Below are 20,863 nucleotides of genomic sequence, written 5' to 3' on the forward strand. Positions count from 1 at the left end.
TCTCCATCACTTCCTCCCCTGACACCTATGGGTGATATTTCCCTGTAGGCAGAGAGCCTGGAACGATGATTGTTAATAAATAAGCACTGTTTTCTGAGTGGATTCTGTTCATAAAGTGGCATCTGTTTGTAAAGACTCTGGGGGTGCACAGGTTGGAGCAGTACATTTAAGCCACTGAGGGTGTGGGCTGCCTTCTCTTAACAATGCTCCCTTGTTGGAGAGAAGGCTTAGGGAAATCAGAATAGGCCGGCTAGCGGGAAGTGTCCCCGGTGATGATGCGAAAGTGATTGAGAGAGAGCAGCCATGGCATCTGTAGATCATTTTAATGAGTGCCCTTCCTTGTCTTGCTTTTAGCTACACGAAGGGAGATTTAGACTTCACTTATGTTACCTCCAGAATTATTGGTAAGTTTCTCATGTGTCTTTACTGCTTAGACCCAGCTTTCAATTGCTGCTCATCACCACAACCCAGCTGTCTAACCTGCCTTCTTTCTGTGTGACCCTCCAGTGATGTCCTTTCCTCTGGACAACGTTGACATAGGATTCAGGAATCAGGTTGATGACATTCGGAGCTTTTTGGATTCCAGACATCTTGACCACTACACGGTGTACAATCTGTCGCCCAAGTCCTATCGAACTGCCAAGTTTCACAGCAGGGTAAGGAAGTTTCGCTCTGGGATCGCACGGTTGAAGACATAACAGGGTATTTCTCCTCTTAAGAGCTATCCTCAAAGCCTTTGCCCTGTGGCACATGAAGCTGAAAAACGATACACTGCACATTTCTAGCCACAAAATATTTATTAGACTTTAATGGTATATTCTGAAGATTTTTTTTTTTTGGATGAAGATATTTATCTGTCAATGAAATACCATCTAAGTTGGGGCCTCACACCAGTTGTGGTTGGTTGCTCAATTGTTAGGGTGCATTGCTGTGAGGCTCAGTTGAAGCTTGAACTGCTACATAAAGCATTTGGCTACCTTTATACTACAACACTCATCATGCCTTTACCTGTCCTTATTGCTACCTGGGCATCGCGATGAGACAGAGTAGCTAGACCAGTACAGACATACTAGTATTAATGGGAATAGCCTGCTGACATTCAGTAAAATTGCTTCTTTCAGAAGTGAAGAAAGCACATAAATAGCCTACATTGCAGGTTTGGTAATTCTATTACTAATATTAATAGTAGTGAGTGCAGCAGCCAACACTTACAGAGTGTGTATACCGCACTGGGGACTTGACATGCAGTATCTCATTACATTCTCTTAACAGCCCTCTGAAGTAGATGGAGAAACAGAGGCACAAAGAGGTAAGGTAACTTGCCCAAGACCACACTGTTAGGACTGACACTGTTACTTGGGAAAGCTGGATTGTCTTCTAAAGGAGCTTTTGCAAATAGGCTGAGAAATATTCCTCGTTCAGAAGCTATGAGAGCTGGCTTGGGTTTGAATCTAATATCAAGCCTGGTATTCCTGGTCGCTGAATTCTTTTTGTTTTAAATTACAATTATTGGGATAACATTATAACTTTATATAAGTTTCAAGTGTACAATCCTACATCGTCTGTATATTGCATTGTGTGTGCACCACCCAAACTCTAGTCTCCTTCTGTGCCTGAATTCTTGATTTACTCACCAAGATAAGGCTTTTTCTCTCTCAAGAACATCTTCAAATATTTTGACTTAGCCTTTAGATATGATTGTTTCTGCAGCTATATTTGGGTCTCGTAATAAATAGGAAGGGTTTTTTATACCTTGGCCCTTTAAAAGTGAAACTTGACTTTTAATATTTAAGATGGTAGCTGATGGTCTATGCTGTGTATCTAGCACCTCAGCTTTGATGCCAGAACACATTGTGCTCCAAATCTCAGTTGCCATTGATCGTGTCTGGGCCTCCGTTTCCAGATCTGAGGTTGATCTGCATGCTTTCTAAGATTCCTGCCCCAATGTGCAATATGAAAAGGGAGGGTTTTGTTACGGACTCTGTCTTCTCAGAGTGTTCCCCAAATAGCAGGAGGTAACCCAGCGGTTCTCAAACTTTAGTGTACATCAGTCACCTGGAGGGCTTGGTAAACACCCAGGCCCAGCACTGCAGATTCAGCAGGACAGGGGTGCAGCGAGATTCTGCATCGCTAACAACTTCCTGGTGCTACTCCTCTGTTGCCATGGGGACCACTCTGAGAAGCGCTAATGAAACCACTCTGAAGTGGTTTGCTCTAAACTGGCATTCTCTAATGGAGAGTTTAAGTGCAGCTCCTTCAAATTCTCTGTACTTAACTGCCCTTCCAACTCTTATTCCATCTATTACCTAATGCAGAGCAAGTGATGTCAAACAAGATGCGGGTAGATATTCTGTTTCTAACTCAGATGCAAATCTTTTGAATTGATTTGTTTTTCTTGTTTGGAGACAAAGTCAGTGCCATCATTTTTAAAATGAAGGGACTGTGGAACATCCTGCACAATAGTTCATAGAAATTTTATTTGATCTGAAAAGATTTGTGATAGTCTGGAACATTTTCCTTCTGAAAGTAAATAAAAATATAATACCATTATAGAAGCATTTATTCATATGAAGATGTCTCTTTGGGTAGTATTTATAAAAGCAGTCACTATAAAGATATTTAAAGAAAGCTATCTATTAGCGTAACTATGTATTTTGTGACCAATCTTAACAATCTTACCAAAGGAACCAGGAATTAATTACACATTGACTTAAAACTGCCACAGCCTGCTAGCTCTCACTTGCCTTAAAAGGGCAAGAAGCATGTTTATTTGATTTGATACCTAGAATAGTGCCTGGAATGGCTAAACATTTCTCAGACAAATGAATGTGTCAAGGACTGTTAAACACATAGATATAAAATAAATATTTGGTTCTTGTTCCCAAGGCACGTAAGCCTAGTTTGAGAGAGAATCCAAGACATTCTAAAGACAACTGCAAATAATATGTACAGTACCTACTGAGGGAGATTAGCGAAGGGAGACAGGAGTGAGAGCTGGACCTTGAAGCATGAGTAAGTCTTGTATAGGTGAAAGGTGTGGTGTTATTTCTATTTTTTAAAAAAATATTTTTATTGATTTCAGAAAGGGAGAGATAGAAACATCAATGATCAGAGAGAATCATTGATCAGCTTCCTCCTGCATGCCCGCTACTGGGGGTCAAGCCTGCAACCCAGGCATGTGCCCTTTACTGGAATCGAACCTGGGACCCTTCAGTCCACAGGCCAACGCTCTATCCACTAAGCCAAACCAGCTAGGGCCGGTGTTATTTCTTTTCCATGCAAATTGTAGAATGTGTCTTACAAGGTTCTTCATGATCTGGCTTCTGCCTGCCTCTCTGGCTTCATCTTTCACTGTTCTTATGCCCAGAACACCCAGGCTCCAACCAGGGAACACACACACACCGTCTCTGCATGAGCTGCTCTCTCTCCCTAAAAAGCCATCCATTGTCACAACGCCCCCACCCCTTCCTTGTTTACCTAACTTCACTAAGGGGAGGATTTCCACAAAGCTTTTCCAATCCTTTCTCCCTAAAACACAGGAATGCATGACACCTTAGCCCTTTGCAGATAGTCCCAGAACTCTGCCGAATAGATCTAGACCCTCTGGCGAAGCTCCTGCAAGCCTCAGGGAGACAGTCCCAAAACCTGGGTCTATTCATCTTAGCTCTGTTTCTGATGTGGCTTTTTTTCAAGCTCCTAGTTCTTTCTCTCCTCAGTACTAACACTATGCATTGGTTTGCATCTCATTGTTGCATTACTTAGAAAAGTTCTCTTACTTCTCATCTTCCAGTCCATGAAGACCGAAACCATTTCCTCCTCCTTTCAGATCAGTGGAGGGCTAGGTCTGCAGTTAAATATTATTTTAATAAGTGTATATGGCAGAGTGTTCCATAAATAGCCAGTGTTGGAAAAGAGTAAATAGAAGACTGGTTTTATTTATAGACTCACAGGAGTCCTGCTCTGTCTTTATTGCTGAACTCAGTTACCTTACATTTGTAGTATGTGATATGTGCTTGGGGATACGGGGAGTGGTGGCAAAGACAAGCTGTTTCTATGCTATTGTCAATAAGTGGAAAATGGGTTGAATGGCCACCAAACCTAGCCTGGCTCTAAAGTTTTAATGTCTGACTAAGGCATTTCAGTGCCTCTTTGAGCTCCCTTCTCCCTCTGCAGGAAGGAAGGTGTGCTGTTGGTAGCATAGAAAAAAGAACCCCATTGGCTGGCTGGTGTGCTCAGTAGTTGAGCGTCCACCCATGAACCAGGAGGTTATGGGCACATGCCTGGTTGTGGGCTTGATCCCCAGTAAAGGGGGGTGGGCATTGTAGGAGGCAGCCAATCAGTGATTCTCTCTCATCATTGATGTTTCTACTTCTCCCTTCCTCTATGAAATCAATTTTTTTTTTTAAAAAGAACCCCAGCTGATTCTTTTAGACTCTCCCTTCATGTTGACTTTTTCCAAACCTCGTGTTCTTGTAGGATTTCTTCCCTTTGGGGAATGACTTGATTTTTTGAAAATATATTAACAACTTGGGCTTCTTTAAGAGGTCATGATTGTTTGCAGGTGAGCCCCCTTTTCCCCTTTTTCTTCCTGAGTTCACATAAGTTCCCCAGTGTTTCTGCTTTGGTTTGCTGGTTGGTGAGGGGGGTCAGCCATAGAGCAGTGATGCCTCATCTTTCCCGCTGCCACCATGCCTCAGTGCAAGGATGGGGAGTAAAGGGGTAGAAAGAAATCCCCGGCCCGGGAGCCAGAGGGCTGTGGATCCCCACATCGTAGCTCTGTCAACTTCGGTGACTTGAATGTCTTAACCCTAGTAAAATGTGGCCATTACATGAAACCCCACAATGTACAATGGGATTGTAATAAATATTCGTTAGATAGTGTGGTATAATAGAAAGCTCCCAAACTTACTGTTTTTATAACATGCACAAATTTAAACTTCAGAAATGTCCCTAGGTTCCTATCTCAGCTGTTCCTCTTCCCGGGCAAGTTACTCTACCGCACTTGAGACTCAGTGTTCTCCTCTGTAAAATGGGGATGACAAGAATACCTGGCTCACTAATACTTAGGACATTTTCTCTAGGTTTGCTTAAGGAGATCTGACAGCAGTGCCTGCCGTAGAGTAAGCATTCAGTAAGTGGTAGCCATGATTAGCAGGGGTAATAATAAAATGCCACAATAAACGATTGACTGAAATACCCCTGTCCTCCAAAAATGGTTTCAGATTCTGAAAACACTTGATATGGCTCTTCAGTCTGATTTTCCATAGCACCTTTTGCTCTAAATGCTCAGCAAGTTGGATGCTTGTGCCGTCTTATCTTGTGCTTGGGGCGACAGACAGATGAACATTGAATGGCATCCAGCCCGGGTTCTGTTTTGGCCTCTTTCCCCACTGGGTGACATCATGGCAGCCTTGTAATCCATATGGCGTGTTCTGTGCCCTGCAGCTCCGGGAGGTGCTCAAAGGGACTGGAGATGGCACAGTGAAGTGTCACCTGCCCTAAGACAGTGGTGCTCACTGCAGGCATGAAGCTGTGAACGAGAGAGAGAGAGAGAGAGAGAGAGAGAGAGAGAGAGAGAGAGAGAGAGAGAGAGGGGAAAGGGGGGGGGAGGGAGAGAGAGAGGGAAAAATAGCTTGTAGTGACTGAATTCCTTTCTAGAATGTTTAGGGTTTGTTTATGCCTTAATGATTTTTCCCCTTTAGACAGAGCACATGCTTTAAAAAATTCTAATTGTATGTTTGCCTAATGATGTACAATTATATATCAAGTAAATATGTAATTATAGAGCACTTTAAATTAATATTATTTACTTGATTGATTTCATTGTTCTGGAGCTGTTAGTCTATTGTGCTAAGAACAATTTGGTAACTTTTGGCTGAGACTCATTATAGATAGTAACAGTGTTTGTGTGGGTGACATACAGTTTCTAAAAGGTTTAAGGCAAACCGAACAGATTGCTCCTACTTCCCTTTTTCCACTGTTAAATATTAGGAGTTTGAGACGTTTGGGTTTTCTTAGGCCAGTGGTGTTAGTGTGGTAGAGCACTTTCTGATGACAGCATCCACACAAAACCTGCTCTTTCTCCAGAATTCCCTACATCAGCAAATGGCACCTGCTTCCATTCTTTTATCCAGCCATTCACGCTGGAAGCCTGGAGTCATCCCTGACTCTCTCCCATCTCTCTTTTAAGTACACCCCTCCTCACTCATGCACTGCCACCATGGGATCCATCACCTACTCTCATGTATAGGTATTCCACTTCCTCTTTACTCCTTAATCCCTCAGGTTTTTTGCACCCCGATGCTACTCGTCTAGGCCTAAGCCCCCACCATCCCTTCCTTAGACTTCTCAGCAGCCTCCTCACTGATCTCTCTGACTACTCTCATGTCATTCATATCCATTACTAATACTGGATCTTTTTTAAAAAATATATATTATTGATTTTTCACAGAAAGGAAGAGAGAGGGATAGAGAGTTAGAAACATCGATGAGAGAAACATCGATCAGCTGCCTCCTGCACACCCCCTACTGGGGATGTGCCTGCAACCACGGCACATGCCCTTGACCGGAATCGAACCTGGGACCTTTCAGTCCGCAGGCCGACGCTCTACCCACTGAGCCAAACCGGTCAGGGCCTAAAACTGGATCCTGAGGGTCCTTTGGAAAAATGCAGATCTGAGCGTCACTCTCTTACTTTACCCAGCTCCTAACAAGGCCTGACCCCCTTCAGTTTACACTCCCACCATACAGGTTTTCATTCATTTTTTCCCCAAAAACATTTTTGGCTCTGTCTGACCTCAGGGCTTTGAATTGGCAGTTACCGGATACAATAATAGTAATAGCTACATTTATTGATCACGTTGTGTGTGTCATATGCTGAGCTAAGCCCTTGAAATACATTCTCATGTAGTACCCACAACCCTGTCAGATAGGTAGGTAGGTATCATTTACCACATTTCATAAAGAAACGCTTAAAGAGGTCACAAAGGTTGTCCAAGTCTAAGCTTCTCTTTATTATGTATTGAATTAGTGAATATCTAATCAGTTGAGGCTGATGTCTAGTATTTTGAGGGAAACAATAATCTCAACCAGTGTACTGCGGCAGTACAATGATTTATAGTCAGAAAACCAAGTTGCAGTGCTGGCACTGACCAGCAGCGTGATTTTAGACAAGACAACCTCTGAGAGTGAGTCTTCTCATCTGCAAAATGGGGATCATATCAATACCTCTCTTAAATGGTTGCTGATTAGATTAGAATAGAGCCAAGCAGAACACAGTCGGGGCTCTATGACTGTTTCAATTACAATTGACATGCAATAGGATGTGTTAAATGAATATGTGTGTTAGATGAATAAAATGTTGGAGGTTGGCCCCATGGTGTTGTGAGTCCCTTCATTAAGAGAGGAAGAAATAAGAGCCCTGAACAAGGTTTGGCTCACTTTCATGTGCTCATGAGAGCTGGTATAAAATTAGGAACAGTGCAGGGTTTATAAGATAAACCTATAATTAAACATCTAGTAGGCAGGTAAAAACATTTTATACTTAACAGACATTAAATTTAGAGCTTTGTGCAGTGGGTAGTATTATAGCCAATGAGGTATATCTGAGGCATAATTATTGTTAATTGAAATAAAAATTTGGGTAACCTTACAGAATAAAAATAAAATCCAAATATATAGTTTAAGTGATCTCGCTGAATTTAAAATGTATTTTAAAATGTGTTTTCATACCCTTATAGAAACAGAATTTTTTAATGAAAAAATTGCTGGATTAAGTAACTCTTCTTCCATTCTCAGTTGTTCCTGAGGATAGTGTATCACTCCCAGAAGCAGTTGTTTGGCGTCCTGTTGGAGTGGAAGTCACGAAGGGAATTCATTTCCTTTTACTGTGTTCCCTTAGGTTTCAGAATGCAGTTGGCCCATTAGGCAAGCCCCCAGTCTGCACAACCTCTTTGCTGTGTGTCGGAACATGTATAACTGGCTACTGCAGAATCCCAAAAACGTCTGTGTTGTCCACTGCTTGGTGAGTAACCTTTGTTGTTGTCAGTGTCTGCAGTTATTTGGTATGGTTCGGTCAAATACAGCTTGCCCTATGCAGACTGATGAGCAGGTAACATTTAAGTTGAATTATCATTTATTGAGATTCTACTTAGGAATTTGGTGATCTGAGGTATATGAAAATGAGGAATGACCTTATTATTCTTGTCTTAAAATTTGAGTATTAGTGGGAGAGGCAGACATATATACACAGCCCGCATCATTTAGAGCCTCTAACAGGGGTGGGCAAACTTTTTGACTCGAGGGCCACAATGGGTTCTTAAACTGGACCGGAGGGCCGGAACAAAAGCATGGATGGAGTGTTTGTGTGAACTAATATAAATTCAAAGTAAACATCATTACATAAAAGGGTACAGTCTTTTTTTTTTTTAGTTTTATTCATTTCAAACGGGCCGGATCCGGCCCTCGGGCCGTAGTTTGCCCACGGCTGCTCTAGAATGTGCTAAGTATTACAAAAGAGGTAGAAGCAAGAGCTGTGGGTGCACAGGTAACAATGTCATTGACCTTGTGTGAGTAAATTTGCCATAAGCACAATGGAATATTTATTTTTTCTTACTTTTTAAAAATAATTTAAAAATTTTTTTCAATTACAGTTGACATGCAATATTATTTTAGTTTGAGATGTGGGACATAGTGATTAGAGATTTATATAAGTTACGTAGTGATCACCCTGAGAGGTCTAATACCCATCTGACACCATACATAGTCATTGCAATATTATTGACTGTATTTCTTGTGCTTTCCTTACTTTTTGTGTTTGAATAAAAATGAAATAAAATGACACCCATGCCCTTGTAAGTAGTCACAGAAAATATTGACTGTGTTTTACAGCAGTTCCCAGTGGGACTGATGGCTTTGCTGACCACTGACTTTATACAGTCCATTTTTCTAACCCTTTTTTTCCAGAGGCCTCTTACCTATTGTTTAAAACTCAACTTCCAATAAAGTCATTTTGAGTATTTTCACAATATGGACATTTCCCCTATATCTCTAAGTGCTTCTGTGGCAGTTCATGTATTGCATCATCATATTGGTGAACTCCCACTCGACCATGAGTACCTTACAGGCAAGAACTGTGACTTTCTTTGCACCCCAAATATAAAGGATTTTGAATAAATGGCTGACAATATAAGCAAATGAACACACAAATGGAATCTGAGCATAAATATTGGAAATATTCATTGCTTCTATAAACTTCAGGGTCTATATATTTTTACTATGATTTTACTTAGTGATTCTCCCTTTTATTCTTGAAAGCCAGTTGGCTAAGAGGGAAAAAAGCAGAATATTTCCGCTTCAAATACTTAACTTTTAATATAAAAACAAATAAAATTTTTTAAAAGACCAGCATGGCAAATAAAAGGAGGGACCCATATCTAAGCACCTAGAGCATATGAAAAGAGTGTCTGGAGAACTAAATCCTAAAAAGAATTAAGACTGAGAAAAGTGTATTTTTTAAAGAAAAATGTCCTTGAAATAAGGACAACAATAAAGGCTTAAGGCACATGGTATCATCTTATCTTAACTCCTTTATGCTGTTCCTTTATCAGCGAACAAATGTCAAGCAAGAAAGGGTGTAGCAGTAATTAAGACAAAGCTGATAGGTAGTGAGATAGTAAAAGAGCCTCACAATACTGAACAATATCCACTCTCTAGACTTCAATTATGGGACAGAATGCCGACTGCACAGGGAAAGCAATTATGGATCCGTTATGTAATATGAGGAAACTAGAAGAAGAGGTGCCAGGCAAGCAAGGAGAGATTGCTTCTAAAAGACAGCGGAGGTTAATCCTGGAAAGTTACATCTGGTGAGGCTGATGGCAATTCAGGCAAAATTTTCATATAAATTTTTGCACACATATTTTTTGCACAGATGATTTTTAACTCTTAGAAAAACACCAAAAAGTTATTCATTATGAACACACATATCAAACCACCTGAATATTTTTCAAAAAGACTAATACATTAGTAGAGATAGTTTATTGGCTTTCTGCAAGATATTGACCAGTTTCTTGTAATCAAGGTGGAGAAACTTGGACAAGGTTGTTACACATTTAGTGAAATCATGGTTGAATATCTCCTTCCAAAGATAGATGGCTAATGCATCTGCAGCTTCCCAAGGTTGCATTTGGTTGCCCTTTTAAGTAACTTTTATTGGTTTCAGAGAGGAAGGGAGAGGGAGAGAGAGATAGAAATATCAATGATAAGAGAGAATCATTGATCAGCTGCCTCCTGCACACCCCACACTGGGGATCGAGCCTGCAAACCGGGCATGGGTCCTGACTGGGAATCGAACCGGAGACCCCTAAGTTCATAGGTTGACCTTCAACCACTGAGTCACATCTTCCAGGCTTAATTAACATTTTTTATGGCAATATAGAGATCAACCTTATCAATTTTCTCAGAATGGGAGATTCACATAATGAATCTGGATTTAAAAAGTTTTTGAAGATTGGTCATTTAACAAACTATGTGAAGTTAAACACAGGATAAATGTTGTATTTTTAAAAAATATATACTTGTATTGATTTCAGAGAGGAAGGGAGAGGGAGAGAGAGATAGAAATATCAATGATGAGAGAGAATCATTGATCAGCTGCCTCCTGCACGCCCCCTACTGGGGATATAGAGCTCACAACCCATAGCCCTAGCCGATTTGGCTCAGTGGATAGAACATGGGCCTGCGGACTGAAGGATCCTGGGCTCAATTTCGGTCAAGGGCCAGGTTGCAGGTTCGATCCCCAGTCGGGGCTTGCAGGAGGCAGCCAATCAATGATTCTCTGTCATCATTGATGTTTCTCTCTCACTCTCTCTTCCTCTCTGAAATCAATAAAAACATATTTTAAAAAGAAAAAGAAAAAAGTGCCAATTAAAAGGAAATGTCTTTAAAAAATAAAATATTAAACATATTTGTCTATTAAAACAAATTAAAAAGAACTAGGGGTTTTAGTAGATAGAAAGTTCAATCAGTTTATGGTATGACTTAGCCTGCATTTAAACTAGCTTGGCCTGGGGTTATGTTAATAAAAACATAGTATCTGAACTAAGGAAGATGATGTTTCCTCTCTAGTTTGCTTAGAACACATGTCATAGTATGCATTTCACATCTGGGCAGCACACTTAAGGTTGTTTTAAACCATGAACAGAGACAATAGAGTGAAGGCCTGGGGTGGAGGGTAGGGGCTGGGTGGAAGGAGGTAAAGGGGGGTGGAATGGGGGACATATGTAATACTGTCAACAACAACAATACACACACACACACACACACACACACACACACACACACACACTGGAGTCTTATTCAGAGGAAGTACACCAAATAATGATGTCTCTTTAAATGGAATATCAGCCTGGCTGGTGTGGCTCAGTGGTTGAGCGTTGACCTATGAACCAGGAGGTCACAGTTTGATTCTCCGTCAGGGCACATGCCTGGATTTCATGCTTGATCCCTAGTGTGAGGTGTGCAGGAGGCAGCCAATCAATGATTCTTTCTCATCATTGATGTTTCTATCTCTTTCTCCTCTCCCTCTCTGAAATCAATAAAAATATATGTTTAAACGGAATATCAAATGAGGAAGAATTGAAGAGATTGTGTATTAGTGTTCTCCAGGGAAACAGAACCAATGGGATGGAGATATATACACACACACACACACACACACACACACACACACACACACACAGTATGTATATATACTGTATATATATATACTGTATATATATGGAGAAAGAGAAATACATATATGAAATTTGTTATAGGAATTGGCTCATGTGGTTATGAAGGCCAAGAAGCCCCACAGTCTGCAAGCTGGAGAAGCAGGAAGGCCAATGGTATCATTAGTCTGTGTCTGAAGGCCTCATAACTAAGGGGGCTGCTGGTGTAAGTCCAGGAGTCTGAAGGTCCCCAAACGGGAAGCTCCGATGCCTGAGGGCAGGGGAAGATGGAGGTCCCAACTCAAAAAGAGAGAGAGAATTTGCCCTCCCTTCACTTTTTGTTCTGTTGGGCCCTCAACAGATTGGATGATGACCCCTCCCTTTCGATGAGGGCAGATCTCTTTCCTGAGTCTATTGATTCAAGTGCTGACCTCTTCCAGGAATACTCTCATAGACACACCCAGAAATAATGTTTTTCCAGCTTTCTGGGCTCCCTAGCCTGGCCAAATTGACACATAAAATGAACCATCACAGACTGGATGTGATGGGAAATAGAAGTGTTGATGGAAAGGGAGGGTATTTCAGATATGTGAAGGCTGTCATGGGGGAAAGAAGTCAGCTGACTTTTGATCTTCTCAGAAGGAAGAATGAGGATCATCGAGTGGCATAGACTTCAACTCAGCATATTCAGTATAAGGAAAAACTTTGTAAACTGCACTGGCCTACTTCAACTTGCAGGAAGCTACCTGTCACTTACAGTGTTCTAGGTTGAAGATGTTGGCCACCATCTGTCAAGCATATTAGTGTATATAGGGTGTGTCCCCCCCACCCCCCCCAAAAAAGTATACACACTTTGAATAATTATAAAGGCAGTGTTTATTAAAATACATTTTCAAAATTAAGCCATCAGCTGTTACAGTGTGTATATATTTTGGGGGGACACCGTGTGCATTCCTCCATCAAATGAAGGTGAATCAGGTGAAGCTTCTTTTATATGATTTTACTAGAGGCCCGATGCACAAAAATTCGTGCAAGATTAGGCTTTCCTTCCCCCAGTTGCTGGCACCGGCTTCCGTCTGGTACCCGGGACCCGGACTGCTTCCTTCCTCCAGCTGCCCGCAGACACCCGGGATCCTGCTGGCTTCCCTCTGACCCAGGGGTGGGCAAACTTTTTGACTCGAGGGCCACAATGGGTTCTTAAACTGGACCGGAGGGCCGGAACAAAAGCATGGATGGAGTGTTTGTGTGAACTAATATAAATTCAAAGTAAACATCATTACATAAAAGGGTACGGTCTTTTTTTTTTTTTAGTTTTATTCATTTCAAACGGGCCGGATCCGGCCCGTGGGCCGTAGTTTGCCCATGGCTGCTCTGACCCCAGCTTCGTCAGGAAGGACGTCTGGAAGACATCCGGTCTAATTAGTATATTACCCTTTTATTATTATGGATAGGAATCTAGGAATACATATTGTCCCAAAAAATATAAACATACTTAACAGCAGATAGTTCAATTGATGTTTCTTTCTTTTCAGATTTAACCCATTGGAATGAATAATTATTCAAAGTGTGTATGCATTTTTTTTGGAGACCCTGTACGTAGCATATTCCAAAATGCAGTATTACCTAATCTGTGAACTGTACCTCCAGCCCTAAACCAAAAGACCTCAACTGTTAGTTCTAATGCCACAAGTCTAAAGTTACTTTGAAGATCAGATTATTTTCCAGTAAATATATGCAAATCAAATTTATATTGCTGGCTTTCTCAGGTTAGTAGAGAGCCAATTTTATCCTGAGAATAAGTCTCTCCTTTCGGCTTTGTGATTTAAGTAGCTGGGACTGAGTTTGCTTTTCAAGTAAACAATTTTGAACTGACTGGCATGCCCAGTTAAAAGGGTTTCTCTCCTCTCTCCCTCCCCCCACCCCAACTCTTCTTTCTTTTAATTTTTAAAAAAATATGTTTTTATTGATTTTTTAGAGAGGAAGGGAGAAGGGAGAGAGAGAAAGAAACATCAATGTGAGAGAAACATCGATCAGCTGCCTCCTGCATGTCCCCCACCAGGGATTAAGCTCCCAACCCTGGCATGTGTCCTGACCCATAATCGAACCAGCGACCTCTTGGTGCATGAGTTGATGCTCAACCACTGAGCCACACTGGCCTGGCCCAACTTCTCTCTTTTAATGGCACGTACAGCCAGTCTCAGTGGTGAGTGGCTGATTGGACCATGTTTATGACAAGTTTATGCATTTTCTTTGGCAGGATGGACGGGCAGCATCATCAATTCTGGTTGGTGCTATGTTCATTTTCTGTAATCTCTACTCGACTCCTGGCCCAGCTGTTCGATTGCTATATGCAAAGCGACCAGGAATCGGACTCTCGCCATCCCACAGGAGGTAAAGTAAGCTTAGATGTAGGGTAGGCGCAGACATAATCGAATTGGTGTCATGTACTTTAAAAAAACACACGCAAAAAAAAAATCTGTTTAGATAATTGACTTATCTTCTCTTTAGTCACAGTTTCATCCTTTCTCTTATTTAAATTGCATCTCCTTACCTTTCTTTTGGATCAAAAGTGCTTCTGATGATAAAATTCTACAGATTTTTCAATGCCAGCCTTTAACTGATAAATCTAATCTGCTAGGTCAAATAGGAATAGATGTTCAAATATTGAGCCAGTATCAAGCTCCCATAACCTTTTGCATTTAATAAATACCCCTTCATCACTTCTCTGGGGGAAGTACAGCAGTGTCACTAGATAAAAGCTTTTCTACATTATTGGTTGCATTCTCTTTAGCTACTTATGTTAAAGAAATGAGCATAGTAAATTTTTATTATAAGTTAGTAATTTGCAAAAACAAACATCTTAGCAAAGATCAATGGTTTCTTTCTTCTGGTGTGGTGGGCACCAACAGAATGTAAATCTTCTGTTTTAGATACCTGGGCTACATGTGTGACCTCCTAGCGGACAAACCCTACCAGCCTCACTTCAAGTCTCTCACGATTAAGTCGATCACTGTCAGTCCAGTCCCCTTTTTTAACAAACAGAGAAATGGATGTCGCCCATACTGTGATGTGCTGATTGGAGAAACCAAAATATATACAACCTGCACAGATTTTGAACGGATGAAGTAAGTCATAATATTTCAATTCTTGTGAACTGCTCTATTCTTCTGTATATTGGATCATATTCTGCCTGTGAGGACTATGTCATTGTGAAATGACCGAAATTAAAAAAAAAAAAAAAGTTTATCCTAGGTGGTAACCATAGAAAAGCACAACTAAATCAAGGATGTCATACCCCCCTTTTAAATGGTGATATGATTTACGGGATTAACAAGAGCTGTAACGAGGGTTAAGACACTGCTATGGGACAGAAGACCTGGATGTTCTAAAAAGGAATGACCTTGATGAGATTTGGTGAGCATAAAGAAAGTATCAGGGAAGAATGGGTTTTCCAGGTGAACAGCGAGGTGGATGGTGATGTAATTAAAGACATTATAGAATCTAAAAGAGCAGCTGCCAGTGGGAGGTGGGAGGGGGTGTGGAGAGAAGGGAGTGGATGGTAACATGAAATGAAATTAGTTTGAAATAGACTGAATTTGTGGATTAGTATCCGAGACCCTCACAGAGCATTTCATTGCTATTTCTGTACTGATCTCCATTGGATTTTTCATTCCCTCTACCTCTGTTTTTACCATTAATTTATAGTTATGTAAAGGCAGATATGTCAGGGCTAGATGTATTTGAAGAAATGAAACCTGTGAAGCAGGGATGGCGATTATTTACCTAGAGAGAGGCAGTGGCACCAGATCAATGCCATCCATCCACGAAGGACCAGTTTGCACCCAGTTGGCACAGGCTGTGCTTCTACTTTGCTCGAGACAGGAAATGGTTCCTGGGTCCAGAGCTGGGCAAACAGGTCCCTTGGCCAGAGCCATGGAGGTCTATACCTGTGCAGATATACCAGATTGGACTCTTTCATGTATGTTGTTGTCTCTGTTTAAAGAGAATACCGTGTCCAAGATGGGAAAATCTTCATTCCCTTGAGCATCACTGTGCAAGGAGATGTGGTCGTTTCCATGTATCACTTGAGGTCAACCATCGGGAGTCGGCTACAGGCCAAGGTATGGTTTTATGGCATAAGCTCCTCGGAGCCTTCAGTGGGAGTATTTCAGTCTTTCTTCTACATCACTTTGGGCTTGAGTGTCTTCTGGTATTAGAATCAGAAGGAGCCGTTCAAGATTGCTGATGCCCATCTCCCTCATTTTACAGGGAAGGGAACTGAGGCTCAGAGAGATTATGACTTGCTCAGATCACTTTGCTGGAAGGTGGCAGCGCTAGAACTTCTAGCAAACCTTGCTCTTTAGAAGCTTGTGCCTTTTTTACAGTGTCCCATTTGGATCAGATTGGGGGCGGGGGGGGGGGGGGGGGTTTCTATTAAGGAAGTGGGATTAAGTGATTATATATTCTTTTCAGTTTTTTTATTGCAACAAAATTCACCCTTTTAAAGCATACAATGCAGTTGCTTTCAAAGAGTTGTGTAACCACCAGTACTGTCTAAATCCAGAACATTTTTATCACCCCCAAAAGAAACCCTATACTATTAGCAGTCACTGCCCATTCCTCTTCCTCCATCCCCTAGGCCCGTGGTCGGCAAACTGCGGCTCGCGAGCCACATGCGGCTCTTTGGCCCCTTGAGTGTGGCTCTTCCACAAAATACCACGTGCAGGCACGCACGTACAGTGATTGAAATTTCATGGCCCATGCGCAGAAGTCGGTTTTCGGCCTGGGCGAGTCTATTTTGAAGAAGTTATTCTACTTTCGGTCTCCATGGATTTGTCTATTTTGGACATTTCATATAAATAAAATCATGCAACATGGTCTTTTGTGACTGGCTCTTTTCACTAAGCATAATGCTTTCGAAGTTCATTTATGTTGTAGCATGTATTAGTACTTCATTCCTTTTTATTTATTCATTTACTTTTAAATATTTATTGTTGAAAGTATTACATATGTCCTTTTTTTTCTCCCACTTACCCCTTATTGCCTGCTCCCGCCCCCTTCCCCAAGCCTCCGCCACCCTATTGTCTGTGTCCACGTGTTATACATATATGCATACAAGTTCTGTGGTTGATCTCTTCCCACCCACCCAAGTACTTCATTCCGTTATATGGCCAAATAATATTCCATTATATGACTATACTGCTTTTTATTAATCTCTTCATCAGTTGATGGGCATTCGGGTGATTGCCACTTTTGGGATATTACTGCAAGTAATTGCATTTTTAATTCATCAAATATTTGCTAAGTGCATGCACTGTACCAGTCACTGCCTAGGAGTTTAGGACTGAGAAGAATAAGACTGTGTCCCTGCCTTTAGAAAACTTAGCCTAGCAGGGGAAATTCACACATGTACAAACGTCCACTGCCATATTAGGGGTTGCATTAGATGCTCTAATGGGAGCAGTTGGTTTAGCCAGTGGTGGCCCAGAAAGGCTACAGAGGGGCTATGACCATCCAAACTAGGCTGTGAAGGTTGAGTTTATCAGGTTGGAGCAGGAGTATGCTGGATGGAAGGAATGGAATGAGTCAAAGCATAGCAGTGTGCAAGAACGTGGGGCATTCGCAGATGAGGAAACGGCTTGCCTGGACAGAGCTCATGGAGAGGAGAAGCTAGAAATAAAGCTAGGCCTATTCCAAATGGGGAGGTCATTTAACATTCAGAGTGAAAAAAGGTTCAGACTTAGAAACAGTTGGAGGTGCATGGCTCCTCAAAATATAACCTTTTGATCTGATTCCCTTTCTACTGATGGATTGAAATGTGCTTCTCTCATGTATCCTTAGGTGACCAACACTCAAATATTCCAGCTTCAGTTTCATACTGGATTCATACCACTGGAAACCACAGTTTTAAAGTTCACCAAGTGAGTGCTGCTCGGGCCGAAACCCCTTTCAATCTGCACAGCTGTGAAATGCTGGGGGCCAGTTGCTCAAGGCTCATTCGTGCTGTGCTGCAGGGCTGAAGCTGCTGCAGGACTGTGGAGTGTAGCTTAGCAGCACAGAGAGGCTGGCGTTGATTTTCTGGGTTTCTTTTTACTTTAAAAAAAAAATGTTATTGATTTTTTTAGAAAGAGAGGGGGAGAGAGAGAGAGAGAGAGAGAGAGTGTTGATTTTCTGTGTTTCTTTTTACTTTTTAAAAAAATGTTTTTATTAATTTTTTAGAAAGAGAGGGAGAGAGGGAGAGAGAGAGAGAGAGAGAGAGAGAGAGAGAGAGAGAGAGAGAGAAACATTGATGTGAAAGAGTGCCCGCTGCATGCCCCCTACTGGGAATCGAGCCTGTAACCTGAGCAACCTGAGCATGTGCCCACACCAGAAATCAAACTGGTGCATGGGAGGATGCTCAACCAACTGAGCCACACTGGCCAGGGCAAGGCTGGTGTTTTGATTTGTCTTGACCACAAATTGTTCAAGAGACTCCAAATAGGAAGGCCTAAAATTCCAAGTGAAGGAACAATGGGAAACAAGAGAGGGCATAAAATATCAGTGCTGTGATCCTTTGCATCTGTGTGTCCTTCTGTGTTTTTCAACAGGGGTGGCAGTGTCATCAGTAGTATGAATGAGTGAAAGCCTTTCAGACTGGATAGCCCTTCAGATCACAGCATTGAAGCAGGGTCCTGGGAGACCCCCCTGTGCCAGACATTAACCCTTAGTTGCTGTGTTATAGTGTGGTCTAGAGAACTCGGGGTGGGGGGGTGGTGGTGTGTGGCCGATGTTGGTCAGGGTAGGGATAGGCATTCAAGAGCTCAGGGTGGTGGCCTTGAGCCTGTTTCACTCTTTTAATAACTGATTTGGCCATGCTGGTGCATGCTGGCTGTATGTATCACCCCTGCCTTCTGGAATGCTTTCACATATAGTAGTATCCAAGTTCTTTGAGTAGGCATTATTCTCCTCTTTTCTCTAGAGGAGGAAACTGAGGCTCAGACCAGTAAAGTAATTTATCTGGTTACTGATTGTGTTTTCCCTAGAAATGAGTCTCAGGGTTAACCCAGGAGTCAACCTCCAGTGGGTTTTGTGCTGAACATCGTACTGGTCCCATTTGTTTTTCACTGATCTTATTCTTTTACTTCCCTATTTAGGCCTGAGTTGGATGCATGTGATGTACCAGAAAAATATCCTCAACTATTTCAGGTGACTCTGGATGTAGAACTACAGCCCCAAGACAAAGTGGTCGACTTAACCCCACCCTGGGAACATTACTGCACGAAGGATGTCAATCCCAGCATCCTCTTCTCTTCTCACCAGGAGCATCAAGATACTCTGGTCTTAGGAGGTATAAGTCACCTGATATGGCTTTGTTTTCAGCATGAAGGCTCGGTGTTGGTGTTATTTATCACATTGGCTTATTTCCTGTGTTTCATTGACTCTGCATGGCCTTTTGTCTTGCAGGGCAGGCTCCAATAGATATCCCTCCAGACAACCCCAGGCATTTTGGGCAAGGCGGCTTCTTTTCCACTCTCTGTTGGCAAGGTACTTGCAAGCATTTCTTTACACTTACACAGTTAGGTGATTGTCACATGGTTCCTTTGTAAAGGGTGATGAGTTCTCCAAGCAGCCTAAAGGAAAGCAGCACTCAGAAGTCATCCACGTTCCTCCTTATTTGACACTCTCTTGACTCATGCCTTTTTTAGGTCAGGCAGCTTCTCTCCTTTCAAGTCCATAAATGCTTAGACTGATGCAAAAGGCTATTTTGAGCCGAATGCTACCTTTTCTCTCGATACAGTATTTTGGATCACGTTTTTCCTGGGTTTACAAATAAGCATGATCTTTTTTAGGATCTCCCTTTACTCTGCTGACACACAAATTAACTCTATCTCCTGCCCTCAGCTAATATTCTAAAAATATAAAATCTGGCATTGCCCCCAGAGGGCTCTAACCATTAGCGGGGCAGAACTGAGCTTCCCTGGTGCCGGGAAGGCAAACCCTTGGCCCATACTTGCTACTTGCTGTAACAACCATGGTAGAAATCGGGCTCCACCACAGTATCATTTTCCGCTGAACCTGGAGATGTTTCAGAATCTTTCTAACATAATACTTCAAATTACTGCCGTCAGTAGCTTGGCATTCTAATCGATACCCATCTGCCATCCTGTTACCAGCTGGGGTTCTTGGGTTCCCCAAGATGGAAATAAAAAGGAACCACCTGAGATATTCCCAAATTTTATTGGACTTGCACCAGGTGTGAGGGAGATAGCACAGGAGCACAGGGTTCCCAACTGGCACCGCAAGTGGCTTTGTTGGGTTGTTTTTAATAAGAGGTGGATAAAGTGGGCATGCATAAAAGTTGGGCAAGGCATGATTTTTTCTATGTCAGGGCCCAACCACTTCTTCATTCCTTTGGGTTGCTTAGCAGCAATCTGCTCCTTAGGGCAAGAAGGTGGTGTTGCTCACTCCTGCCACTCTAGGAAGGTTATATAGTGGTCAGATCTTAATTGTGCATGTGGAACAGGGGTTTCCATATCTGCAAGGACGTGGAGGGATGGTTGCATTTATGTGGTTATTTTATACGGTGTTCTTTCTGGCTATCTGGCATTCCTTTGGCCCCAGGCCCAAGTCCCCATGCTGTCTCAATCCTTGCTTTAGAGTGTGCTGAAATTAACTGCAATAATAAGGACTCCTTTTATGAAATGGGTAGGAAACTGGCTTTGGCAATAGTCTACTTACAATTTTCTTGATGGACCCTCCTCAGCTGGCTGTGTGAACATAAGACATTTTTCCCATTGCCTACACAGAATTTCCCGTGTTTGGTGAAAAAATTGTTCATAGAATTCCTTTGAATTGAAAGGCTTATATTCAGAAATAGGACCAATAACATTAAAAAAATGGAAAACTTGGGAAATCTAGACCTCAGGTAGATGGCCGAGCTCCCTCTTGGTTCCCCCATATCTTGTTTTATCACACAAGGGCTTTCAATAAAACTCCATGTTTACCTCTTTACTGCAATTTTAGTAAGTAATCTAGAAATCATTCCTGTCAGGCTCTGAAATAGCACAAACGCACAATTTCTTTTCCTGACTTTGCAGAGCCAGGTGTGTTTAGGAATGCAGAATTTTTTGGATTTTAGTGAGGTGACATGGTACATACATTGTATATGACTT

The 20,863-nt window shown here is 41.9% G+C and overlaps 1 protein-coding gene across 3 annotated transcripts in view; it reads left to right on the top strand.

Moving 5' to 3' along the window:
* DNAJC6 (DnaJ (Hsp40) homolog, subfamily C, member 6) overlaps positions 1–20,863 on the top strand; it is a 117,143-nt gene that overhangs the window by 71,350 nt on the left and 24,930 nt on the right. For all 3 annotated transcript variants that reach the window (XM_014541062.1, XM_014541063.1, XM_005868025.2), the window contains 9 exons: positions 355–404; positions 508–656; positions 7,901–8,023; positions 13,969–14,102; positions 14,642–14,836; positions 15,715–15,832; positions 17,553–17,632; positions 18,845–19,038; positions 19,155–19,235. In XM_014541062.1, coding sequence (XP_014396548.1) covers positions 355–404; positions 508–656; positions 7,901–8,023; positions 13,969–14,102; positions 14,642–14,836; positions 15,715–15,832; positions 17,553–17,632; positions 18,845–19,038; positions 19,155–19,235 — 1,124 coding nt within the window. The remainder of the gene's footprint in view (positions 1–354; positions 405–507; positions 657–7,900; positions 8,024–13,968; positions 14,103–14,641; positions 14,837–15,714; positions 15,833–17,552; positions 17,633–18,844; positions 19,039–19,154; positions 19,236–20,863) is intronic.

Source organism: Myotis brandtii, unplaced genomic scaffold, assembly GCF_000412655.1.
Source record: "Myotis brandtii unplaced genomic scaffold, ASM41265v1 scaffold26, whole genome shotgun sequence".
Taxonomy (NCBI): Eukaryota; Metazoa; Chordata; class Mammalia; order Chiroptera; family Vespertilionidae; genus Myotis; species Myotis brandtii.